Source organism: Homarus americanus, unplaced genomic scaffold, assembly GCF_018991925.1.
Source record: "Homarus americanus isolate GMGI-L3 unplaced genomic scaffold, GMGI_Hamer_2.0 scaffold31037, whole genome shotgun sequence".
Lineage (NCBI taxonomy): Eukaryota > Metazoa > Arthropoda > Malacostraca > Decapoda > Nephropidae > Homarus > Homarus americanus.
This window is the reverse complement of record NW_024722227.1, coordinates 26,168,497-26,190,402: the sequence shown is the minus strand read 5'-3', so window position 1 is coordinate 26,190,402 and position 21,906 is coordinate 26,168,497. Positions and strand designations below refer to the sequence as shown.

Here is a 21,906-nt window from a genome sequence, read left to right as displayed (position 1 = left end):
AGTACGTACATGACAAAGTTAAACAAGAGGTAAATTGTCTTAATGAGAACACGAGGAGCTCCGGACCATAACCTGCTAAGTGCCATATATCACCGAAATGTGTTATGTATTGCATTGTATTCCCCAACTTCTCATATGTCCCCTGGAAGTCAGAGAGCCAATTAGATTATTCAGCACCTTTGCGGGGTCATACAATATGACATACCGGACCAAGAAATCTAATAACACTCATCACGGCTTCTGTCGCAGGAATCGTTGCGGATGGTTTCGGAGCCAAGAGTGCAAAATATATTTTAGTGAGTGTACAATCAAAGACAAAAGTCGTGTCGTGGTTTTGTCCGAAGATTAAATATAGCTCGTGAAACATTACGAGAGCCCTACCACAAGGCAGAGCGCACCAAAGGTTTAGCCCTTCTGCATATGTTTTCATTGTACAGTCAGTTCTGCTACAACACGATAGTTGTGTTCTTATAAAACCTCACGTTGTAGAAATTCGCGTAATAGAAATAACAGGGCTTATGGAGAAAATAGGGTTAGGTGCAGATTACTCGAAATCGAAAAAAATTTAGTAGTTAGCCTAACACAAAGGATAGCACAGTTTAAATAAATGTTACATTCATATCTAATAATGAAATCATACAGTAAATGTAACACTTTACCTTGAAAAAATATGAATATAACTTGAAGGGGGAAAAGGGTGATTTTGATGTTGAGGAGTCATGCAGACAGGAGTTGAGAGTTGTCATCATCATCATCAGGTGCAGTTTTGGTTGCATGGGAGGGACGAAAAAAACGTCTAATTCCAGAAGTGGATGGCTGTGGTTCAGTGTCTTCAGTCTGCTTCTTCAAGGTTGACTTAAAAAAGACGTCTAATGTTTGCTGTTTTGCCGTCTTTCTTCTTTCACAAACAAGCTGTTCAGAAGGTGCCAAAAAAGATTTAACACCACGAACTGCAATCCTGCTCCTTTCTGCATTGTAGTCATTGTCTTCCAAGAGCTGCAACTGCTTATCAACTTCCCTCAGGATAGAAGACAAAAGAGAAGTGGGAAGCTCTTGTGGATCAATTGAACATGTGATGTCGAACGTGAGCTGTAAACACTGCATAAACCCGCGCCAAGCGACAGTACAGTACACTTAAAACGTTCGAGTGGAATCGCATTACAGCCAACGTGCGTTTGCGTTTTACAAATATCGTTCTTCTATTCATCAATTGCGTTATAGCCAATTCGCGTTGACAAAACACCCGTTGTAGCAGAAATGACTGTACCAGAAAAATTTTCTCAGAATTTTCCAGAAAATGTGTTCCCCGCAAAAGCATTTCCAAATCCGGAATTTCAATTCTGGTTATCAGAGAGTTCCGATTAAGAGAGATTCCAGCCAATGGAAATATTACTACTGTATTATTATTAAGGGAGGACACCCAACAACAGATAGATTATCAGCATCATGAAAAATATGGACTCCCTGAATAATGTGATCACGATGTGTCTTACCTGAAAGGCTGGGTCCCTATCATCAGGTCCACTCCGTGCCAAAAACTGAAGTAGGAAGTTTGGATGTGTCTGAAAATTAATATATACAATGAAAACAAAAAAATCTATACACTAGAGAAGTACCTATTACTAGTCAATAATAGTCTTGCAGAAGCAATCTTTTCATTATTATTATATATACCAGTATATATACCAGTATATATATATATATATATATATATATATATATATATATATATATATATATATATATATATATATATATATATATATATATATATATATATATATATATATATATATATATATATATATTAAAGTTTACAATATATAAGTACAGCATACCCTCAAAGGTACAGACCAGGTAATTTCAGAAGATTTGGACAAAATTTGGACATTCCAGGGGCTAAGAAGCCTCCCTAAGAAGCATTCTCAAAACAGAACGAAGATCATCTTAAGCCTGTGTAATTAAGGTGCCAGTGCGTGGGACACAGGTGCCCGAGGAGGCGGGAAACATAAACAGAGTTGTCAATTGTTGTTTGTGGGAATATTATTTCATTCACTCTAGTAATGATACAATGTTTCTTATTATGTTATTGTAGGTATATGTATGGTTTATATAATTTGTTTATCACTGTAATCGTCACCATTTTCAAATTCGACTACAATATATGTATTTCTCCACTACGTATTTCCGTTGTACACCTGGCAACGGGAGCAACTGACCACTAGTTAGTGCGTCGTCTATCGTCTACAGTTATGATTCTCCTCCCTCCCTGCCATATTCTACTGGATTTACTGTTATTACTAGTGTTTACTTATATAATAGTGCCTAACAGTGATTACTCATGGCATTTCAGCCAAGTTAGACTCATCACTGTTACCACCAGGCTACTGGGCCAAGCTGTGAGGTGTTATGGATATTTTTCAACTCGTATTTTTGGGTAGATATACGTAACTTTCTTCATTTATTTTTACTCGGTTACATGCACACACCGTGCAATTTTCATTAATTGTATTGTTTTTTGGGGGAAAAGAGGGTAAAAAGCCACACAAAAGATATGAAAAGGTCACACTGGGAAAGGTATCTCATTATTATTGCTTTATTTTATTGGTTATTAATGATCCACGATACAATGATTCACTTTACACTGCAATATTGGAGGACACATTACCATCGTTATTCGAGGCTTTACTCTACACGTACTATCGTGGACAAAAGTTCGCTCCCTGTAGTGAAACTGAGACACGGGAATGAGTCTCCGAACTGACTTACCCTGATTGTTATCTGGTGCGGGTGTGCTGTGCGGGTCAATACTGCTTCAGTTTGGGAAGGAGCGAACTTTTGTCCACGATAGTACAGTACATGTTTGCACTTAGGTCATTTATTTCTTTTATGTTTCTTTTCGTATGGTGTGCATGTAAATGAATACAAATAAATGAAGATATTTATGTAAATCTACCCAAAAATACAGTTAAAAAAACTTGTACATTATTAAAATGTACTAAACTTATGTACTAAAAATTCTATCTCATGTGCAAAATATATTATGATGTCTAGATTCAAATTATTCACTGTCTTGCAAGGATTCCAGCAATGCAAATTATATTCTCCTAACTTTAGTCGGTGATATTATATGAGATAAAAACTTAAAGCCTACTGTATAACCACCAAACCCTTGCTGGGATGGGGGGGGGGGTGAGGGCAGGAGGAAGGGGAGGTGACAGTGACATGTTTGACAGTTGTCCCCGAAGGTCTAGTGAAGTATTTATTTGTTTATTTATGTCCTTTAGATTGAGTTTTTGTTTTTTGCTTATAAAATGTCACAGAAGTGACCAGGGAAAATATAATTTACATATCTGGAATTCTTATAAGATAGTGATTAATTTGAATATAATCATGCTATAGTTTGCTCGAGACAAAAATCTTAGAAATCATTTAGCACATTATTTTGAGTACATGTACAGTACAGCTTTGCCCTTAGGACAGTGTGTGCTGTAAATGAGAAAAAATAAATTAATAAAGTTACATATATCGAGCCAAAAATATTACAGTAGTTGAAAAGCTTTATGTAGACAGATCTTGGGTGGGTAAATTTTAGAACGACCAATAATTTCAACATAAAAAATGCAAAAATATTCAAGAACTCAACTTTCTTGATATTTACTCCACTGGAAACGAATGTAAACATAGAATCGATTACTGTCTTGGCGGACTAGCCGATCAGCCTGGCAGTCACCGGGGACGGGCAGAACCTCCTATGCATCCTACGTGTTATGACATTCCGATATAGAATCAAATATCTCAAAATATTGCGAGTTATTGCACATCACTTTTTCATAGCAGTGACAATACAGGAAAACATTCAGGTAGTAACCATTGTAAAACTGAACTTTAGCCATCACATAGCAGTAACTGGTGTTAATAAAACTGATTGAGTGGTATAACGGTCACTGCCTGTAATACAAAAAACAAAACAATAAAAATTATGAAAAGGTGAGAAACAATAAAATGTAACTTCTAATTTTTCATATGTAAATCGTAACATGGAACAATTTGTTTTTTTTTTCACAACTTAGGACTTTCATAACCAGATCTTCATAAATCAGGGATTAAATCAATTACTCAGAGCACCATCCTCATATCTGAGGGTCAGCTACAGCAGTCCACAACTCTAAACGTTATTGGGCTGTGTTTACCAATCTTCCAAGGTTTTGTATCTCTCAGGGGACTCAGTTTTAAATTTTAATCATCCATCCCAGTCTCTGCTTTCCCCTGGCTCTCTTACCTTCAACTTCTGTTATTATCCCCCCATCCCTAATTATATGACTAAAGTATCTAATTTTTCGTTTTCTGTAAATTTTTCTAAATTTTTACTGACCTTAGTACTCCTTCATTTGTCCTCCTGTCAGTGTAGCTGACAGGATTACCTGTATATTTAAATTTTACACTATAATGTGTCTTACTTTATTTTACGACACACAGTTGTCTTAATCTTGTATCCACTTACTTCAAATGCAATTTCCAGGACTCCACTATTTTCAGATGTGAATTTCACCATCTTCTTACCGGTATCCAAGAAAGCTTCATGCTCAATACTGTAAGACCAGTCAAACCACTTGAGCTGTGAAGAATTTTTTTTTTTTGAAAAATTACCCAATGCCTGATGCCTTCATCCACAATATAGTGAAGTACATAGGTACATTAAGGAAAGTCAGTAGATATTCATAATAATACATTTTTTATCAGTAAATTCTTAATACAGTAAACTCTGAAAATTTATATGTCAACAAAGGGGATCTTTCCATTAGTCTGGTGTTTATAGAGCTGTCTGAGTCGACAAGTCCAACAAAGATAGTACTGTACACCTAATGACAAGGTGCTGGTGATGTGGGAAGGAAGTCATGTGCTGACTGAGAGTCTAAAAGAAACACTTCATTACATTACCAGTATATACACTATGAGAATGCCCCCAAAACATAAGTCAGTACTGTACTATAATCAAAGCTTTATTGCAACTGTACTGTGTTTCCGGAATAAGTCTTGAGGGCTTACACTGCTCTTAACTCTTAACACTTTTATAAACTTTGGGGGAGAGTAATAACTGAAAACTAAAGCTTCATACAGTATTTAGTATGTCCCCGAAAAGTCTGAAAATCCTTTAACTATATGAGAGATAATCCAGAGCAGAGAATTTACTATAATTTAAAAACTCATATCTACACCAACAACCTGTTGGAAATACTTTATAAGAAAATAAGTAATTTTCAACATCATGTGATATATGTCCATATGTAACAAAAAGAAATAATAACAGTATAATCTCACATTACTTCTGCCAGTGAAATTATGCCAGTCTTGATCAGACATAGTGTATAGTGACACTCCTGCTTGATGAATGTCAAAGGCACCATACAACTCCACACTTGCATTAAAGGGATGATCTCGACTGTAGTCCACCTCATAAAGAAACGCTGCAACTGCTGGTCCCACAGAACTACTCATCTGGTGACAACCAATATAAGACCTTGACATTATTATTACAATCAGTTCTCCTATAACGCAGTAGTTGTGTTCCTGAAAAACACAGCGTTATAGATAAATTGCATTGTATTAACCATTGATTCAGTGGGAACTAAGGGGTTGGGGGAAGTAGGTTCAAGAACATCAACATAACGAACATGGGGCCCACATTCACTTTCATGCCATAGTTAAGATTTGTGTGCTCTTTTATAATAACTGTGCCTTAGTTTAATAATATACTGAAATTCATGAATAGAATAAAAATATGAAAAGGGGGGGAAAACGTTTATTACAGTATGTTAGTGTACATTGCTATGCAATAGAAGACAGAGCCATGAAGATGGATGGAGAACGAATATGCTGAAATAATATGGAGTGGGTGGAGACATTCTGACAATGTAGGAGAGGGTTCATAAGTTCATACCACTTTATCAGAACTAATTTCTGTTCAAAAGTTACAGCTTTTCTTCTATTTACTTTGCTTTCACTACCACCACTACCAGAATGCTTCACACCCTTGCCATGCATTGTAATTAAAAGCAATAAAATTGATACAGTACAGCACAGTACAGTACTTGCACTAAGATAAAGCACAGTTGGCAATAACAGATGTCTGATGTGTATGGAAGATAAACAAAGACTGTGGGGATGGCACATTGACTTGTGTGATCTATAACTGCTTATTCCTACATGAGTCACATAGTTCCATTTACTTGCGTTATATCCAAATCGCATCTGTGTTACAGAAAATGAGTTCCCTAATAAATTCATCACATTATATTCAAATGGTGCTTTGAAGACATACATTATAGGAGAACCTAGTGTACCATACAGATCATATTCTGCATCATCAAAAGTTCCTACCGTGCAGAAGAGTATAATATACGAGTACAGCTCAGGTTATAACTCTCTGGTCTGGCAATCTGTGGCCCGCCAACTCACGTGGTCTGGCTTGTTTTGAATCTGGCGCCATTAGTTTGCAGAGTAGCCACTATTAGCAGCGCTAAGCCGCCAAGTATATTTGGTTATACACTCTTGTCTTCCTTATATTTTGCCTATATTTAAGCCCTGCAATATGCCTTCCAAGAGACCAGGAGGTGTGGAAAGTGGCATGATGAGCACTGCCACTAATTTTTCACTAAGGGACCATGACTGTGGTAAAATCACCAATAAAGAAAAACTTTACCAGCAAGAATGCCTTCTTCGACGTCTTGCTTTATACCTAGGTATGTTAATGCCTAGCAATAACACGCCAGGCCAATATACAGGCAATTAAAACATCTAATAATTACTTAATACGTAATATTAGGAGGACACTTCGCTACCTGGCATTTAATTGCAATTGATATCCATAATTTTAGACGAGCACAGACAAGTGATAAGCAAGGTGAGCTAAGAAGAGATGCCGGGTGGATTGGCTCGTACAAGAGCGATACCCAAGCATAAGGGTGATTCAGGGGGTCAGACACGTATATGAGTGGGGTCGCGTACTTTGGATACACGTACTCTGAGACATAGTATTTTCTTTATTCATAAGGCACTCTAGAACACTGAAATGACTTTTTCCCAAATTCTGTGGTTGCTTAACATATAACAATGGCATCAGCACTCAGTCATGTGAGAGGTAAGGGGTTCTCAGGGGGGCAATTTGTGTGTTTCAGCACTGGTCAGGTCCCAAGGGTGCCAGACTAGAGTTGCAACCTGTACTGTATTTAAATAGAAAGATCTATTATGCCATGAGAGATATGAAACTGCTATGTAACTTTAAATTTAGTCTTTACCAGGTGAGTCTCCTGTAACAATAAGTAATGTGATAATATCCATTTTGCCTCTTTGTTTATTAATCGTAAAATTTTTTAAACAAAATGCAGAGTTCTAAAAATTGCCCTTATTGTATATAACAACATTTTGGTACATTAATTGAATACATAACTGAGAACATGTACTCACAGAGATGACAGCACGGTCAGGTTGACTGAAGTCAATATTGTGTCCAAATTCTATAATAAAATCATTAAAGTGGAAGTGTAATCCAGCAAGTAAATGCAAAGGATCTGTTTCCATCAGGTACATCAGTAAAAATTTGGAATGGAGTATGGAGTTGAGTTTGACTTCTGCTTCAGCTTGGAGACCGTGATCTGATACCTAAAACAATAATGAAAGTAAAATCAATGAAAAAACACACACAAAGACTTCTTTCCTTTTCAAAATCTTTCTCTATGACTTGTTAGAAATGTTAGAATTTTATTTCCTCAATCTATTCTCTCCCTAGCTCTTACTTTTCCTCAACATTCAAGAGATGTTTATTTCTAAAACACAATTACACTCATATATGCATGTACATACACATTACAGTAACATGATAGATGACATCGTCTCAAAATTCAGTCCTGAAGAAAATATTCTATAATATCATCAACAAACTTAAGAGCGAAAGGCAGGTTAAGAACAATACTGTATACAGTGAGTTCTGCTATAACGCGTGTTTTGATAACGCGAATTTGCTCTAACGCGATTTATGAATTAGGAACGATATTTGTATAACGCAAACCCTTGTTTGCTGTAACGCGATTTTTGCTTACTATTTCTCCAATTTTGTGGTACAGTATTAACTGTGAATATAGTAAAGAAGAATATCAACAAGAAGCGTTCTGGTGATAGAATTCCCGGTGATGATCGTAAAAGAAAGGATATAACACTTGAAGAGAAGCTCGATTTTATCAACCTCAAAATCACCCTTCTCCCCCATCAAGTAAAGTGTTACATTTACTGTATGATTTCATTATTAGATATGAATGTAACATTTATTTAGACTGTGCTATCCTTTGTGTTAGGCTAACTACTAAATTTTTTCGATTTCGAGTAATCTGCACCTAACCCTATTTTCTCCATAAGCCCTGTTATTTCTATTTCGCGATTTTCTATAACACGATATTTTACAAGAACACAATTATCACATTATAGCAGAACTATCTGTACTAATAGAGTACAAACCTTATAAATAACTTGGCCAAGGTAATCCATGTTCATTTGTGGGCTAACAAAATTCACTGTCAAATGAGTGTCTTTGCTGTTCCCCTCAATTAAGTTCTTCACTATAAGTTGAGATGCTACCTGAGAACATGGTTAAAATTGTTAGTGTATATCATTCACATAAATACCTTAACATTTTGTTTTGTATTCAAATTAAGTTTAACATGAAAATGTGAAAAAATTCAGTTACAAATTCGCTTATAGAAACCACCTTAAAGAATTAGCTTCACCTGGATTGTCTGGACTGTAACATTGATGTTCACTTCAGCATGTCCTGGTTGATATTCAAAGTCCACCTCCACTTGACTTTCCGCCTGACTTGACTGCCAACAGAAGTAACACTCAAGTGAATTGGTTGCATTTTCCTCATTGAGTTCACAAATGACACTGGATGCATACACCACATAAGTCCAATATAATACATGCTTACCAGTCAAATAATAATTATATAATATATTCAGTATAAACCCACATTCATAACATTATATGACCTTAACCATACTATAAACTTTACTGGTATCATCACTGATATACATAATACACCTCACCTCCATTGATAAGGATCCCTTTCTCTTTTTCTTCCCTTGTTCCATCATTTGAGAAGAATCTAATGTCAGTAACACTGAGTGTGCCAGAATGGCATCTTTCCCATACTTGGATGATATTTGCATTCTTTGCTTCTCCCTGTTAAGAATGAGGTTTCCTGAACTAGAAACAAAGATCTTTCCAAAAGTCTTCATTCCATCATCACCGAGCCAGATTCCTTCAAGTTCCCAAGTAACTGTAGATAATACAGTTCACATTTAACATAAAAATATTCTGCAAAGATCAGTTACATATTACATATCATTTTGTATGAATTACTTTTAAGTGATTAAAATTTTTGTAAAATACAGTTCTTTAATTATATATATAATCTTCTCAAATGAAGTAAAGTTCAATCTTATTTATAAGATCAGAAGAGGTTCCTTACCTTCTAAACCTTCATGTTCTTCTTCTTTATTATAAACAATGTTTCCCCCCAGTGTCAAAACTTCCTTTCCTAAGGTAAGTGACATCTTTGGAATGTACTTATGTCCATATTTTCCTGTTTGATTCTGAAGTGATACTTCAAATTCCCCAACAACATTAGATTCCTCACGATACACAAGAGAGAGTTTTTTAGATGCGTAAGTGTTCTCATATTCTCCCTCAATACCATAACCCATTCCTCTGATGGCCATGTACACTCCTGCATCATTTGGTCTCACATTAAACAGGAAATGAACTTTTCGATCAATGGAAGATCCTGGAGAATCAAATAAAGCTTCAAGAACATTTTCCTGTTTTTTAACATATAATTTATAATAATTAAATGTATCTGTCTTGGTTATCTTAAAATCCATATTGTACGGTTCACTCACGATAGTTTCTCCATCAAGAGAGCGAGTTTTGTAACTGACACTGCTACACAGTTCAAGGCCAAGTCCTTTACTAAGACTGTCTGGTGAGCACTGTTGTTGTGACTCTTCACCTTCACCTTTGTGTTCTTCCCAATCCTTTCTGGAATTTTTGAAGAGTGAAACTTTTACAGATTTGCTCAGCTTCGTGATCTCAGGACTAGGAACATTAATTTGTACCTCTAAAATCTCTCCATTTTCAATTGCAATTTTACCCCCAATATGTGTGCGAGCAATCTGGGTAGTTGTTCTCCTGATACCACTGGAAGAAACATAGCCATCAACCATAAGTGTTTCATCAAGTGCAACAACAGCAGAAGGGGAAAGTTTTCCCTCTAAGATTATGTCCTGAGTGCCTCTCATCTGCAACTTTTCCTCCTTGTTAAAGATGACTGAACCAGTAGCATTGAGTAGTAGTTTAAGGGGAAAACCCAAAAGAGTTGGGCTTATATATTCTTGATCCACAACCTGAAAAATTTTAATTACTTCATTAGTCACTTTGAATATTAAATGTTTTAATACAAATCAATCATAATTCTATTTATTGTTTAATTCATTTTCCTGTACAGTGGAGTCTTGATTATTTGTGGGTTAGGTACCAGAAGACATTATGAACCATCAAATTGCAAATTATGGTTTAATTGATTTCAATGACTACAGTATATGTACAGTATACAGTGAACCCTCACTTTACGCGGTTAATTCAACCCACGGCGGCCCGCGTAAAGTGAACAACATAACATATGGGATTAATTGAAATAGAGACCGGGCCGACCCCCAAACTCCACTTTTTCAGACACAATACCTACGTTGTAGTAAAAATAACTTCTTAATTTTATGATGGTATGCACACACAATTAATAATTAAGAGAAATATCAATAATATTAGATTTTTTAACACTTACATTAGTAGAAAAGATGGCTGGGCACACAGGGATGGGGGGTTGGTTCCGAGGCAGAGGGCAGATTATTGGCCCTCACCTGTATCAATTGTATCACTATCCACCACAGAGGCTTGCAGGGCCTCTTTGTCAAACCCCTCAAAGTCCATATAAGTCCATATCCTCACTATCATTATCACTATCACTGACTTGGGCCAGCTGTGGTGGGGGGCGGGTGAAGAACTCTGTAATGTTTTGATGACTGGGTGACCTTGTGCGCACCCTGCTCGCGCCGCTCTCCGCGTAAAAGGGTACACACACCGCAGAAAGTGAGCATTCCGGTTTCGGCAGGATACCGCGTAAACGTGGAAACGCGTAAAGTGGCACCGCGTAAAGCGAGGGTTGACTGTAATTAGCTTGGTTTCAGAGGCCAAGATATATCCATAAATTGTTCCAAAACTAGTTTAATGAATACTAAACATTATACACAGTAGTGACAGTAACTAAAATTTTTTTTTAGATATGGTACAAAAGTACTCCTTTATTATTTCGTGTGGGATGTGCCAATACACTAACATGGAGACAGACAGGCGCTGGGCTGGCTGTGACCACACTATGTCAACAAGGAACCGGGAAATTAATACCACGCAATAATTAATTGAGGGTTGAGTGTGGGAATTTTTTGGGTGATATTTTATTACTTAAGGATAAAGTTTGATTAGCCTGGTACCAAAAGAACCTAACTACAGCATGCCCTTACAATTCGCGGCCTTTGATTATTTACGGATGACACTCTGGATGTACCCAAGAATGTCTGCAGGTAGTTTTAAAGTTGGCAGCATTTTCACGGCCGGGTCGGGGAGCCCGCGAGTTTTATGGTGACCTGCAAAGTGTCTCTCATCCCAGGTGGCTGGGCCATGTGTGCTCACTCTGCCTCAGTGACAGTCCGTCTTGCGTGTGTGCTACTCTGCTCTCTTAACAACTGTGCTCTCGATACTGCACACAGGAGGAATAAAAATGGCAAAAACAGGGCAGAGGGGAAAGAATTTAAAATGTTGATAAAGGCAGCTTCACTCCTCTGGTGTTCACAACCTCTGGCAGGATGGGACCAAGTGCAAGATACTTCTAAGCAAGACTGGTCGAGGTGTTATCCGAACAGAAGCAACAGCCCAGAAGTTATGTTGCAGCCTGGTTGAGAGATCAACTGTCCTTCTCTTTGCTTAGGTCTGCATTGCTTTGCCTCAGGGAAACAAGATCTTCGGCCCCAAAGCCGACAACGGTCGCATATATTAACTATGAGGCAACAGTCATTGAATGCCGCATAGATCTGCAGCTTAACTAACTCAACACAGCTCGGATAGCTATTTTTGTATTAGGATATTTCATTTTAAGGTAATAAAATAGCGGCGAAGGTGTGGCTATTGGCGGAGGCTGGAGGCCACGTTTAAAATTAAAGTTGTGGTGGTGTCGGGGATATGATTGTGGTGGTGCTGGAGAAGTGATTGTGGTGGTGTACTTAAGTGAGATATAAAAACATCTCAAAGGACACTACAGTACTCAGTCAAGTGTAATGGGTAATGGAAAGTTCCAAGGATCCAAGACTCCAGCTAACAGGGAGAGATTACTCTACTCGTACAATGCTTATGATTTAATAATAATAAAGTCAGGTTCATGTTCTGTCACACATCTTGTAGGTAGATGAGTGTAGGTGATTAAAAATGACTTACAGATTTTCAAGATGATAAGCTGCAATTCTGTTGAAAGTCATCTTAGTTAAGAAGGTAAATTATATCATGGAAAAAATATAATACAGTACAAGTACTGTATACTGTATCAAGCAATTAAAGTAAAGTACATTATGGGTGGTTATACAGTACACAGTTTATCATAAACAATTTTCCATATATTATTACAGGAGCACAAAATAAGAGACTCTTACCTGGAAAGATCTGGGGGTCGAGAAATCCTTTATAAATCGTTGAAGAAACTGCATTTTGTTTGACTTGATAAGATTTTCAAAGTACATAACCTCATTGCCAAAGACCCTGAGAAACACAGATGCTCTTGGTTCCTTGTCAGCTGACACATCAACCTCATTTACTGTCTCCGCTTCATCATATAACTTTTGGAATTCCTCAATTTTATCATCACGAATAATATTTCTCTTTGGTCTAAAACTTTTCAGTACATTTAAAATTTCTTCATTTCCAAAATATCCATCTTTTCCATATAGTCCTTCAATAATGTTTTCTATACCACTGAAGTCTCCTCCTAACTCAAAAACATTTAGAGACTGATCCAAAACATCAATAGTGAGGTTGACCGATGCTTGCCGAGGAATGTAAGAGTCTGGAGTAAAGATGACATTTCCACCAACACTTCCACCAAGGTTTACCTGTAAGATATTTCATATTTATGTTTAATATCAATATGCAGTGATATTTAATGTGATGACATACAATTACTTTATTTCATTCTTACTGATCATAAAATTTTATATCAATGTAATTTGTCATAAACAATGTCAGAAAAATGTTCTACACAGCTGTTTATATTCAAATTATTATAGTGAACACCAGGACACTTTTTAGTGTGTTGGTGATCAGGAATGATGTTTAAAATGTAGCTGACTGTTCCAGCCGGGACAAAATCAGCTTAACCTCGTTCATATCAGAGGATGTTCTTAACCCGGGGACTGCCTGTATTCTGGTAGGAAATATTACAAGCATTTTCAGGAGAGCAGAATATATACTTACAGTCTCAATGAACTGAGTATAGCGGTAGTTATGAGATGTATAAAAGGCATTCGCGTTGAACTTGGCTGGGAGAGTGTGTTGAGAAGCTAACTTAGCTAACTCACGGTCATAATCACTTGGGCCTGGATGTTCTACCAAATTGCGTACATGAGTCCAAATGTAGGAGGCAACTGAAAAAAGAAGAAGTTTAAATCACATTAAATAACTGTTGCTATGTACAGTAACAATGCAAATCAGTAAAAAGTAATAGTAATACCTACAAACATAAACCAATTGTTTCCATGTCAAGGGGGATGATATCCCAGTTAACCATGATTACGTGGTAGCAAGAGTTGAGTAAAGCCAGAACAGAATCCCGCAGGCATGAGCCCAGAAAATGCCGCAAAGATCAGGCAATGGGCAAAGCTATGGTGGTCAAGTTGCCATCAGGTATCTTGAAGTAAATTTTTATGGTTGGATGCCCTTCCTAATGCCAACCCATAAGGTTGGAACATGTGGTGTATGCTGTATACTCCCATCAATGTATATATTCAATTTCATAAACAATCTCTCAACATCAAATACCAAATTCTTCACCCATTTCCTATGTTGGGGAGTGATGGCCACAGTCAACACCTGAAACTTAACTTCTTCCAAAATGGTTTCAGGTGAAAGTACACAAGCTCAATAACATAACTAGGTACATAGTAGGAGAGTGGGTGTCATTGCTACACTGTAACATGTGGAACAGACATTTGATTACCGGTAGTACTGCTAAGACTTGCCAAGTGTGTCAGGTGAGCAACTAACACACTGGGACTGAAAATGGAATGTTTGGGAAAGCTAGGTTTAAATGTCAAGGTCATTGTGGAAATTAAAAATAAATTTCCTATAATAAAGAAAACACAAATGGGAACTCTACTTCTGGATGACAGTAAATTAAAATATAGTGCATAATTATTGATTACAGAAGAGAGTCCACCTTGTAGAAGACTGTGGTCCAATAATATTTATCACCAGCCCAATAACAGCAGACATGATGAACAAATGACAATGTTTGAAGATAAATTTTCTGAAGTAAAATCACCAATTTCATACTTTTCTTCCTATTCTTACATTCACTTACCATCTTCCTCACACATTAGCTGCTTCCACAATGACCACACATCCTGTACAGCAATCCTTCTATGATATGAACAAATGCCTAAGTGTGCCCAGAATCTTATAGCCGAGAGGGAAGTGAGTGACCATTGAGTCTGCTAGTGACCTTATAAATGATGAAGAATATGAGGAAAGTATACTTAACTGAGCAAGTAAGACACTATGATAATATGAATGTTTCAACTTCATTCATTTTATCTTACAATTTGTTATACAGTAAAACCTCATTATAGTATTTTGAACTAAAGGGGAAAAAGGTGGTTTGAAATACCAGATGTTTCAGAATAGGAGTGGGTTTCTTACTTACTGTTGTATAACTTTTATATACATTTCTAGTAATGAAGTATTTTACTTCAATCCTCCAACATTGATTGAGGTTTATTCTTAAAATTATTGAATATTGATTATTAAATAAAGAACAACTTTAATATATTTTGTACTTAAATACTGTATATATGTTAGGTTAAGGTTAGATGGGTTTCTTGGTACACTAATACTCAGTACTGTAGTCCCCTCTGTGATAAAATACTGTATACTAACTCCTCCTCCTGTGGCTACAAAGCCTCTGTTCAGATCACTAGCTTCACCCCTAAAATTAGCTTTACCTGTACACTGTGACATTAGAACTTGAAACTGTAAGCATATAATCAGAAATAATGAAGGCATATATATAGCTATAATTTTATACAATTTTCACTATTTTTTTTATAATTTTCGTCACTTATCAACTTACTAGCCGTTCGGGAGATTGAGCTACCCATTGTTAGTACTAGAGGAAACAGGGGACTGGGAGACCTTATGTGTGACCAGGCTGAGGCTCGAACCCTTGACATATTGGTGAGAGATACATGTGTTACCACTGTACTGCCAACTCCCCAATGAAAGCATAAAAAGAGCAAAAATGATACAAGATAATGTACTCAGTGTCACAGTCTCACCTTAGCAATGCAGCCCAGCTGGGACACTGCCTCACCACACGTTCGCCACAAGGCTTCACAGTGGAAACTCATAGACACTTAAAACTTTATACAGTAGTACCCCGCTTAACGCGGTCAATTGAACCCACAGGGTACCGCGTTAAGTGAAAACCGCGTTAAGTGAACAACAGAACATATGGGATTAATTCCAATAGAGACTGGCCCGACCCCCAAACTCCACTTTTTGACGACACACAACTATGTTGTAGTAAAAATTTTATCTTAACTTTATGATGGTATGCACACACAATTAATAATTAAGAGAAATATCAATAATATTAGGTTTTTTAACACTTGCATTAGTAGAAAAGATGGCTGGGCACACGGGGATGGGGGTTGGTTCCGAGGCAGAGGGCAGATTATTGGCCCTCACCTGTATCACTTGTATCAATTGTATCACTATCCACCACAGAGGCTTGCAGGGCCTCTTTGTCAAACCCCTCAAAGGCCATATAAGTCCATATCCTCACTATAATTATCACTATCACTGACTTGGGCCGGCTGTGGTGGGTGGCGGGTGAAGAACTCGGTAATGTTTTGATGACTGGGCGACCTTGTGCGCATCGTGCCCGCGCCGCTTCCCGCGTATATGATGAAAAATTCCGCGTTAAGTGAAAGTTCAGCTCTGGCGAGGCACCGCGTATATGATAAAACGCGTTAAGTGAAACCGCGTTAGGCGGGGTAATACTGTACTGTGGTAGGAAAAACTAGTGACAATATACAAATACACTGTAGTGGAAACAGGAATACCCCATTATTCACAACCCCGCTTATTCGCAATTGATATTTTAACACCCATATTCGATATTCACAAAGCATACCCCCACTTGCTCGCAAAGCAAACTAGAAAAAAAATAATGTCAGTGGAGATAGCACGATGCCATTGTTACATGTAATGGAACTGCAACAGTTGTGGAAAAATCCTTACAATACAATACTCGAATGTGACATACAGTATAGTCTGGGTTTACGTGGTCAATTAAACCCATGGAGGTCCGCGTATAACGCGAAACTCGTAAATAAAATAACAGAACATATGGGATTAATTGAAATAGAGACTGGGCCGACCGCCAGACTACCCTTTTTCCGACACAATACGTACGTTGTAGTAAAAATAACATCTTAATTTTATGATGGTATGCACACACAATTAATATTTAAGAGAAATATCAATAATATTAGGTTTTTTAACACTTACATTAGTAGAAAAGATGGCTGGGCACATGGGGATGGGGGGGTTGGTTCCGAGGCAGAGGGCAGATTATTGGCTCTCATCTATCACCTGTATCACTATCCACCACAGAGGCTTGCAGGGCCTCCTTGTCAAACCCCTCAAAGTCCATATCCTCACTATCACTGACTTGGGCTGGCTGTGGTGGGTGGCAGGTGAAGAACTCGGTAATGTTTTGTTGACTAGGCAAGCAAGGTTAAATAGACCAATCACAGTGCGCGGCGGAGGGGGTGTGTGGGTGGTAAGGATACGTGGCCCAATCACAGTCCGCGACGTCATCGGCATGAGTCTGACGTCAGCGGTGACGTCAGCGACCAGCTGCTTGCCCGCCGCTTGCCGCGTAACTAATAATTGGCGCGTCTGGACAGGTGCCGCGTAAATGGCCAAACGCGTATAAAATATCCGCGTAAACTCAGACTATACTGTATAAATAAAGAGAATATAATACAAAACTACAAAATAAGAAAAATTAAGAGCATGGGTGTGTATGAGTGGGAAATGAACATGTGTGTTGCCAAGTTAGACTGTCATTGTAGCTACACCTCCTGAGCCCAACCCCCAACCAGGCCAAGCTGTGAGCTGTGCTATTGTAGATATACGTAATTTTCTTAAATCTTTTTTACTCTGTTACTGAGTGGCAAAGAGGATAGAAGTAAAAATAACAATAACTAAGGCTCATCAATTGCCAGTTACTCTGTCTCACTCCATAGACTCAAAACTCACCACCCATGATGAGTACAAGGTTTTTATATGATTTTTATGGCTTCTACATTTTACTTCTTTAATTTCTTAAGAACAAATAATGGCTTTTTTAACTTTGATGTTTTTCTTCTTTTTTTGGCATTTGTGGATACCCTCAAATTCCCAATTGCCACAGTGATGGGGTTAAGTACACTATGCTGTTCAGAGACTTTTTTCTTCAAATTTGTTTTTCATTTCATTACCTTGGTTGACATCTTCGTGATCTAGGAGGCGTTTGATCCGTGTGAAGAAGCCCGGGGTGTGGGTGGCACAGGGGACAAGAGCCAGATAAGCTGCTATCCGGACATCAACCTTCTCATCAACATCCTCCAGAATCTTACAAAAAATATAAATTTTCATTATTTTAGGTCTCATCAGGTTAGAGTATGGTTAGGCCAGGTAGGGTGAGTTAGGTCAGGTCAGGCAAGTGATCACGAAGGAAAAGTATCGCATAATTGAGATATGCACCAACCAAATTAAAGTACAGTACAGCAATTATTAAGTGACACACACATCTGTAAGAAACAATGAACATCAAGTGTACTTGACCAACACTGGTACATGTTCAGGTACATCCAAGAGCCTGTACATGCCCAGTATTTGCTAACAGTGCATAACAGAAAAATGACTGACTGTCTGAGTGACTAGTAAGCTGACCAATGGCAAAGAAAACAAAGTAAGGCAAGATTCTGGAAAGCCATGAACTTTCAAATTGGTCCCCAAATTATTTCATAATACAACTGTTGAAGCAAGAACAAAGCCTAAAGTAGAATATCATGAAGAGTGGACAGACCCTTCACAAGCCAGTCTTCTTTCCCCCTACAATCCCATTTCCATTTATAGTGGTCAAGATATAAGCAAAGTTAAATAATGTCTCATAAAAAACGGTATTTACAGGTACTACTGCATAATGAATTTGACACAATGTACAAGTTCATAAAATTGTATCTGTTATCAGCTTACCTTCCAGGGAGCCTTAGAATTAAAACAGCCAATACGTCTATTAGTCTGGAGTGCAGCAACACGCAACTCTGGCACTACTGACTTGTCCTGTTGGGGAAAAACAACATGGAATAGTAACAACTAACATAACAACTCTACATAAACACAACTCAAACGATATAGAATAAAGAAAACCAACTTGTAAAAATACACATACTGATCTTATTCAAATACTAATTAAGTGCTTCTTAACACAAAATTTTTAATCAAACACAGTACTGTACAAAGATGTCATGGTTACTTAGGTAAATAGTGTCATGTACTGTACCTCCACTACAGTGAATGTTATATGTTTCATGAAGGGGCAAGTGCTATGTTTTAAAGAAGATTGTAGGATCTGTAAAAGGCTGCTTCCTGGTGATAATTTATGGCAATTTTGAAAAACTAAGCATTCTTAATAACATATTACCTTCATCATCTACATCTTATTAACACCATCTTGGTTGTGGGTTCTGTCAATCAGTACCTCCTTTGTCACAGTTGTTAATCCTGAGCTTCTACCCTTTGTTACCTCATTCTGTACTTGTTACTTCAATCTATATTTGTTACTTCAATCTGTATTTGTTATTTCAATCTGTACTTGTTACTTCAATCTGTACTTGTTACTTCAATCCGTACTTGTTACTTCAATCTATACTTGTTACTTCAATCTATACTTGTTACTTCAATTACTACTCCTACCCTCTATAATATTCAGTGTTCCTCACCATATAACATTTCTCAGGGAAGTTGTCATAAGGTAATACTCCAGCATTACCCAGGGCTCTCAATGCCAACTTGATATTGTCCTGATGTCCTCTGCTCCTCCCAACCCCACAAGAGTCCCCCACCTGTCCAGTCACATACTCCAGCAAAGGTCTGATGAAAGGGCAGAAAAATAAGACTAAAGTTATTACTCTACTTTTGTGTTGTATAGTACAAGTATTCTACTGTATAATTCACACAAATGGCAGCATGACTTACAACAACAAGCTTAGTTGTTGTATCCAAATACTAATCAGTGGCAGGTTACTCTCTTAGACCTGAGGTTGTTGCCATTACTGAATTACTAAAGAATAACAAAATGGGTGAGTTATGGGGCTAAAGAAAGGTGTTATAATCATGAAGCACTGGTGATGAAAACTAACAATCATAAAAGATGCTGACTTACTCTGAGTAGATGGTGCACATATGAGGATCTTGTTGACAGAGTTTATAAACCATGCTGGATGCTGCCATCACTGCTTGGTTAGCTACATATTGTTTAGACTGTGCCAGTTTCTATAAAAAATAAAAAATAAAATAAAATAAAAGTACCTACCGTATTTTACAGCATATAAGATGCACAGCCATATAAGACACACCCCCCAATTTTAGCAGCTAGCATTTTGGAAAAAACTTGTGTGTATATTTTCCTCCTGTATCCATTGTTTTCTTAAAACAATATATACAGTACGTACCAGCAAAAGTGCAGAATAAATAAAAATAATACCAATAAATAATTTACAATAAAAAATACTGTATTGCTAAACCAGTAAATAAAAGCCAAATGAAAGTTTAAAACAGTTACCATTAACATATACAGTACTGTACATCTGTACACCATGTTTACCATAATAACAGGACCACTACCTCCACCTTCCCTAGCAATGCTCCCCCCCACCACCCACTGCCCAGCCATCCTCCTGCTCCCCCACTAAGCCAGCTAACTCGTGTACAAAGAAATGTACATTCCTTTTATGTGTTTGCCCTTAGGACAATTATGTCTTTTACCTTTATCACAATATGTATGTAGGATGGTGTGTGCATGTATATCAGTAAAAATAAATGAAGAAAGTTACGTATATCTACCCGAAAATACGAGTTGAAAAACAACAGCTTTGTCCAGTAGCCTGGTGATGAGTCTAACCTGGCTACAAGGCTGCCAGTGATGTTAACAGATGTAAATGTGAAAAGAAAGTTATCTGTAAATCTTCATTTGTATCAAGTATTAGTAGATGGAAAAATAAATGTGTCAGGTATGGAATTAATAGATTGTTATGCTTGTAAGAGTTCAGAAATGGTTACTGCTTAGCTGCCTCTGAAGAGTTGGGTGTCTGCTGTATAGATGTTATTCGCCTCAGGTTATCGTCATCAGTACAGTACAGAGCAGTTATAGAGTGACCTTTTATATTTACAATAATTATTTTTTAATTAATTAAAAATAATATTAATGTGTTTATGTAAGCAATAACATATTTTTAATTCTGGTGATGGGTTAGGTAGAGCTTAGCCTACTGGAGACAGCAACTGGGGGATTCATTAGCTTACAGGAGACCACAAGATTTTTTGAGCCATTTTTCACACAAAAACGTGCGTACAGTATTATAAGCCATAAGGTGATTACTAAATACATTAGAACATAAAAAAAAATATTTCTAATGATATAATGCCTTTCCAACACTATGGTGCATTTTTTTCCCAGCTGAGAAGAGATGCCCCGCCCCGTCCTCAGTTACAGCTGATTCACAGTTGCAAACCTGTCCGATTTCATCCTGAAGTAATGATGTATTTCTAAATGAGTTTATTCATAATCGTTGGGATGACCGTTTCTGACGAGAAAGATACATACATTCATTATTTCAAACACGAGCACGTAAGAAGTTTATCAGAAATATTATACATATATTAACTGTTAAACTCTGGGAGTAAATTCACGTTTTCGGAGGACGCGTTTAATAAAGAGTTATTTTTACCCACAATAAGGCATACTAAGATAAATTATGTATCAGTATTATTACATCTCTCCGAATGGGGAGGTAGAAACTTGGTTAAATTCAATAGTAATAAAACTCAGCCTTTATCAATTACACTTTCCAAATTAGATGATCTCCCACCAATCACATTTCAGGAAGCAATCATTCTGCCAAATTCTAAAATAGATATGCTAGGCCTCACCATTTCCTCTAATATGTCATGGAAGCCACACATCCTCAACATTGCTAAAGCTGCCTCCCGAGAGCTGGGAATGCTGTACAGATGCTGTAACAACTTCACTCCTGAGCAGTTGCTCCAATTATATAAGGGACTCATTCATCCTAACTTGGAGTACTGCTCTCATATCTGGGGTGGCTCTTCTTCTGTTCAACTGTTAGATAGGGTGGAATCAAAGGCATTTCATCTTATTAACTCTCCTCCTTTAGTTGATAATCTCTCTTCCCTTTCTCTTTC

At 37.3% G+C, this 21,906-nt stretch overlaps 1 protein-coding gene across 1 annotated transcript in view; it reads right to left on the bottom strand.

Moving 5' to 3' along the window:
* Positions 1–21,906, bottom strand: part of LOC121862668 — a 53,551-nt gene that overhangs the window by 30,653 nt on the left and 992 nt on the right. Inside the window, exons 2-15 of the mRNA XM_042360988.1 lie at positions 19,868–19,977; positions 19,425–19,575; positions 18,679–18,765; positions 17,919–18,051; positions 13,627–13,796; positions 12,810–13,265; positions 9,524–10,457; positions 9,099–9,331; positions 8,781–8,873; positions 8,512–8,631; positions 7,468–7,662; positions 5,323–5,499; positions 4,505–4,618; positions 1,494–1,562 (exon numbers count right to left, since the gene is read on the bottom strand). Of these exons, the coding sequence (XP_042216922.1) occupies positions 1,494–1,562; positions 4,505–4,618; positions 5,323–5,499; positions 7,468–7,662; positions 8,512–8,631; positions 8,781–8,873; positions 9,099–9,331; positions 9,524–10,457; positions 12,810–13,265; positions 13,627–13,796; positions 17,919–18,051; positions 18,679–18,765; positions 19,425–19,575; positions 19,868–19,977 (3,042 nt within the window). The remainder of the gene's footprint in view (positions 1–1,493; positions 1,563–4,504; positions 4,619–5,322; positions 5,500–7,467; positions 7,663–8,511; positions 8,632–8,780; positions 8,874–9,098; positions 9,332–9,523; positions 10,458–12,809; positions 13,266–13,626; positions 13,797–17,918; positions 18,052–18,678; positions 18,766–19,424; positions 19,576–19,867; positions 19,978–21,906) is intronic.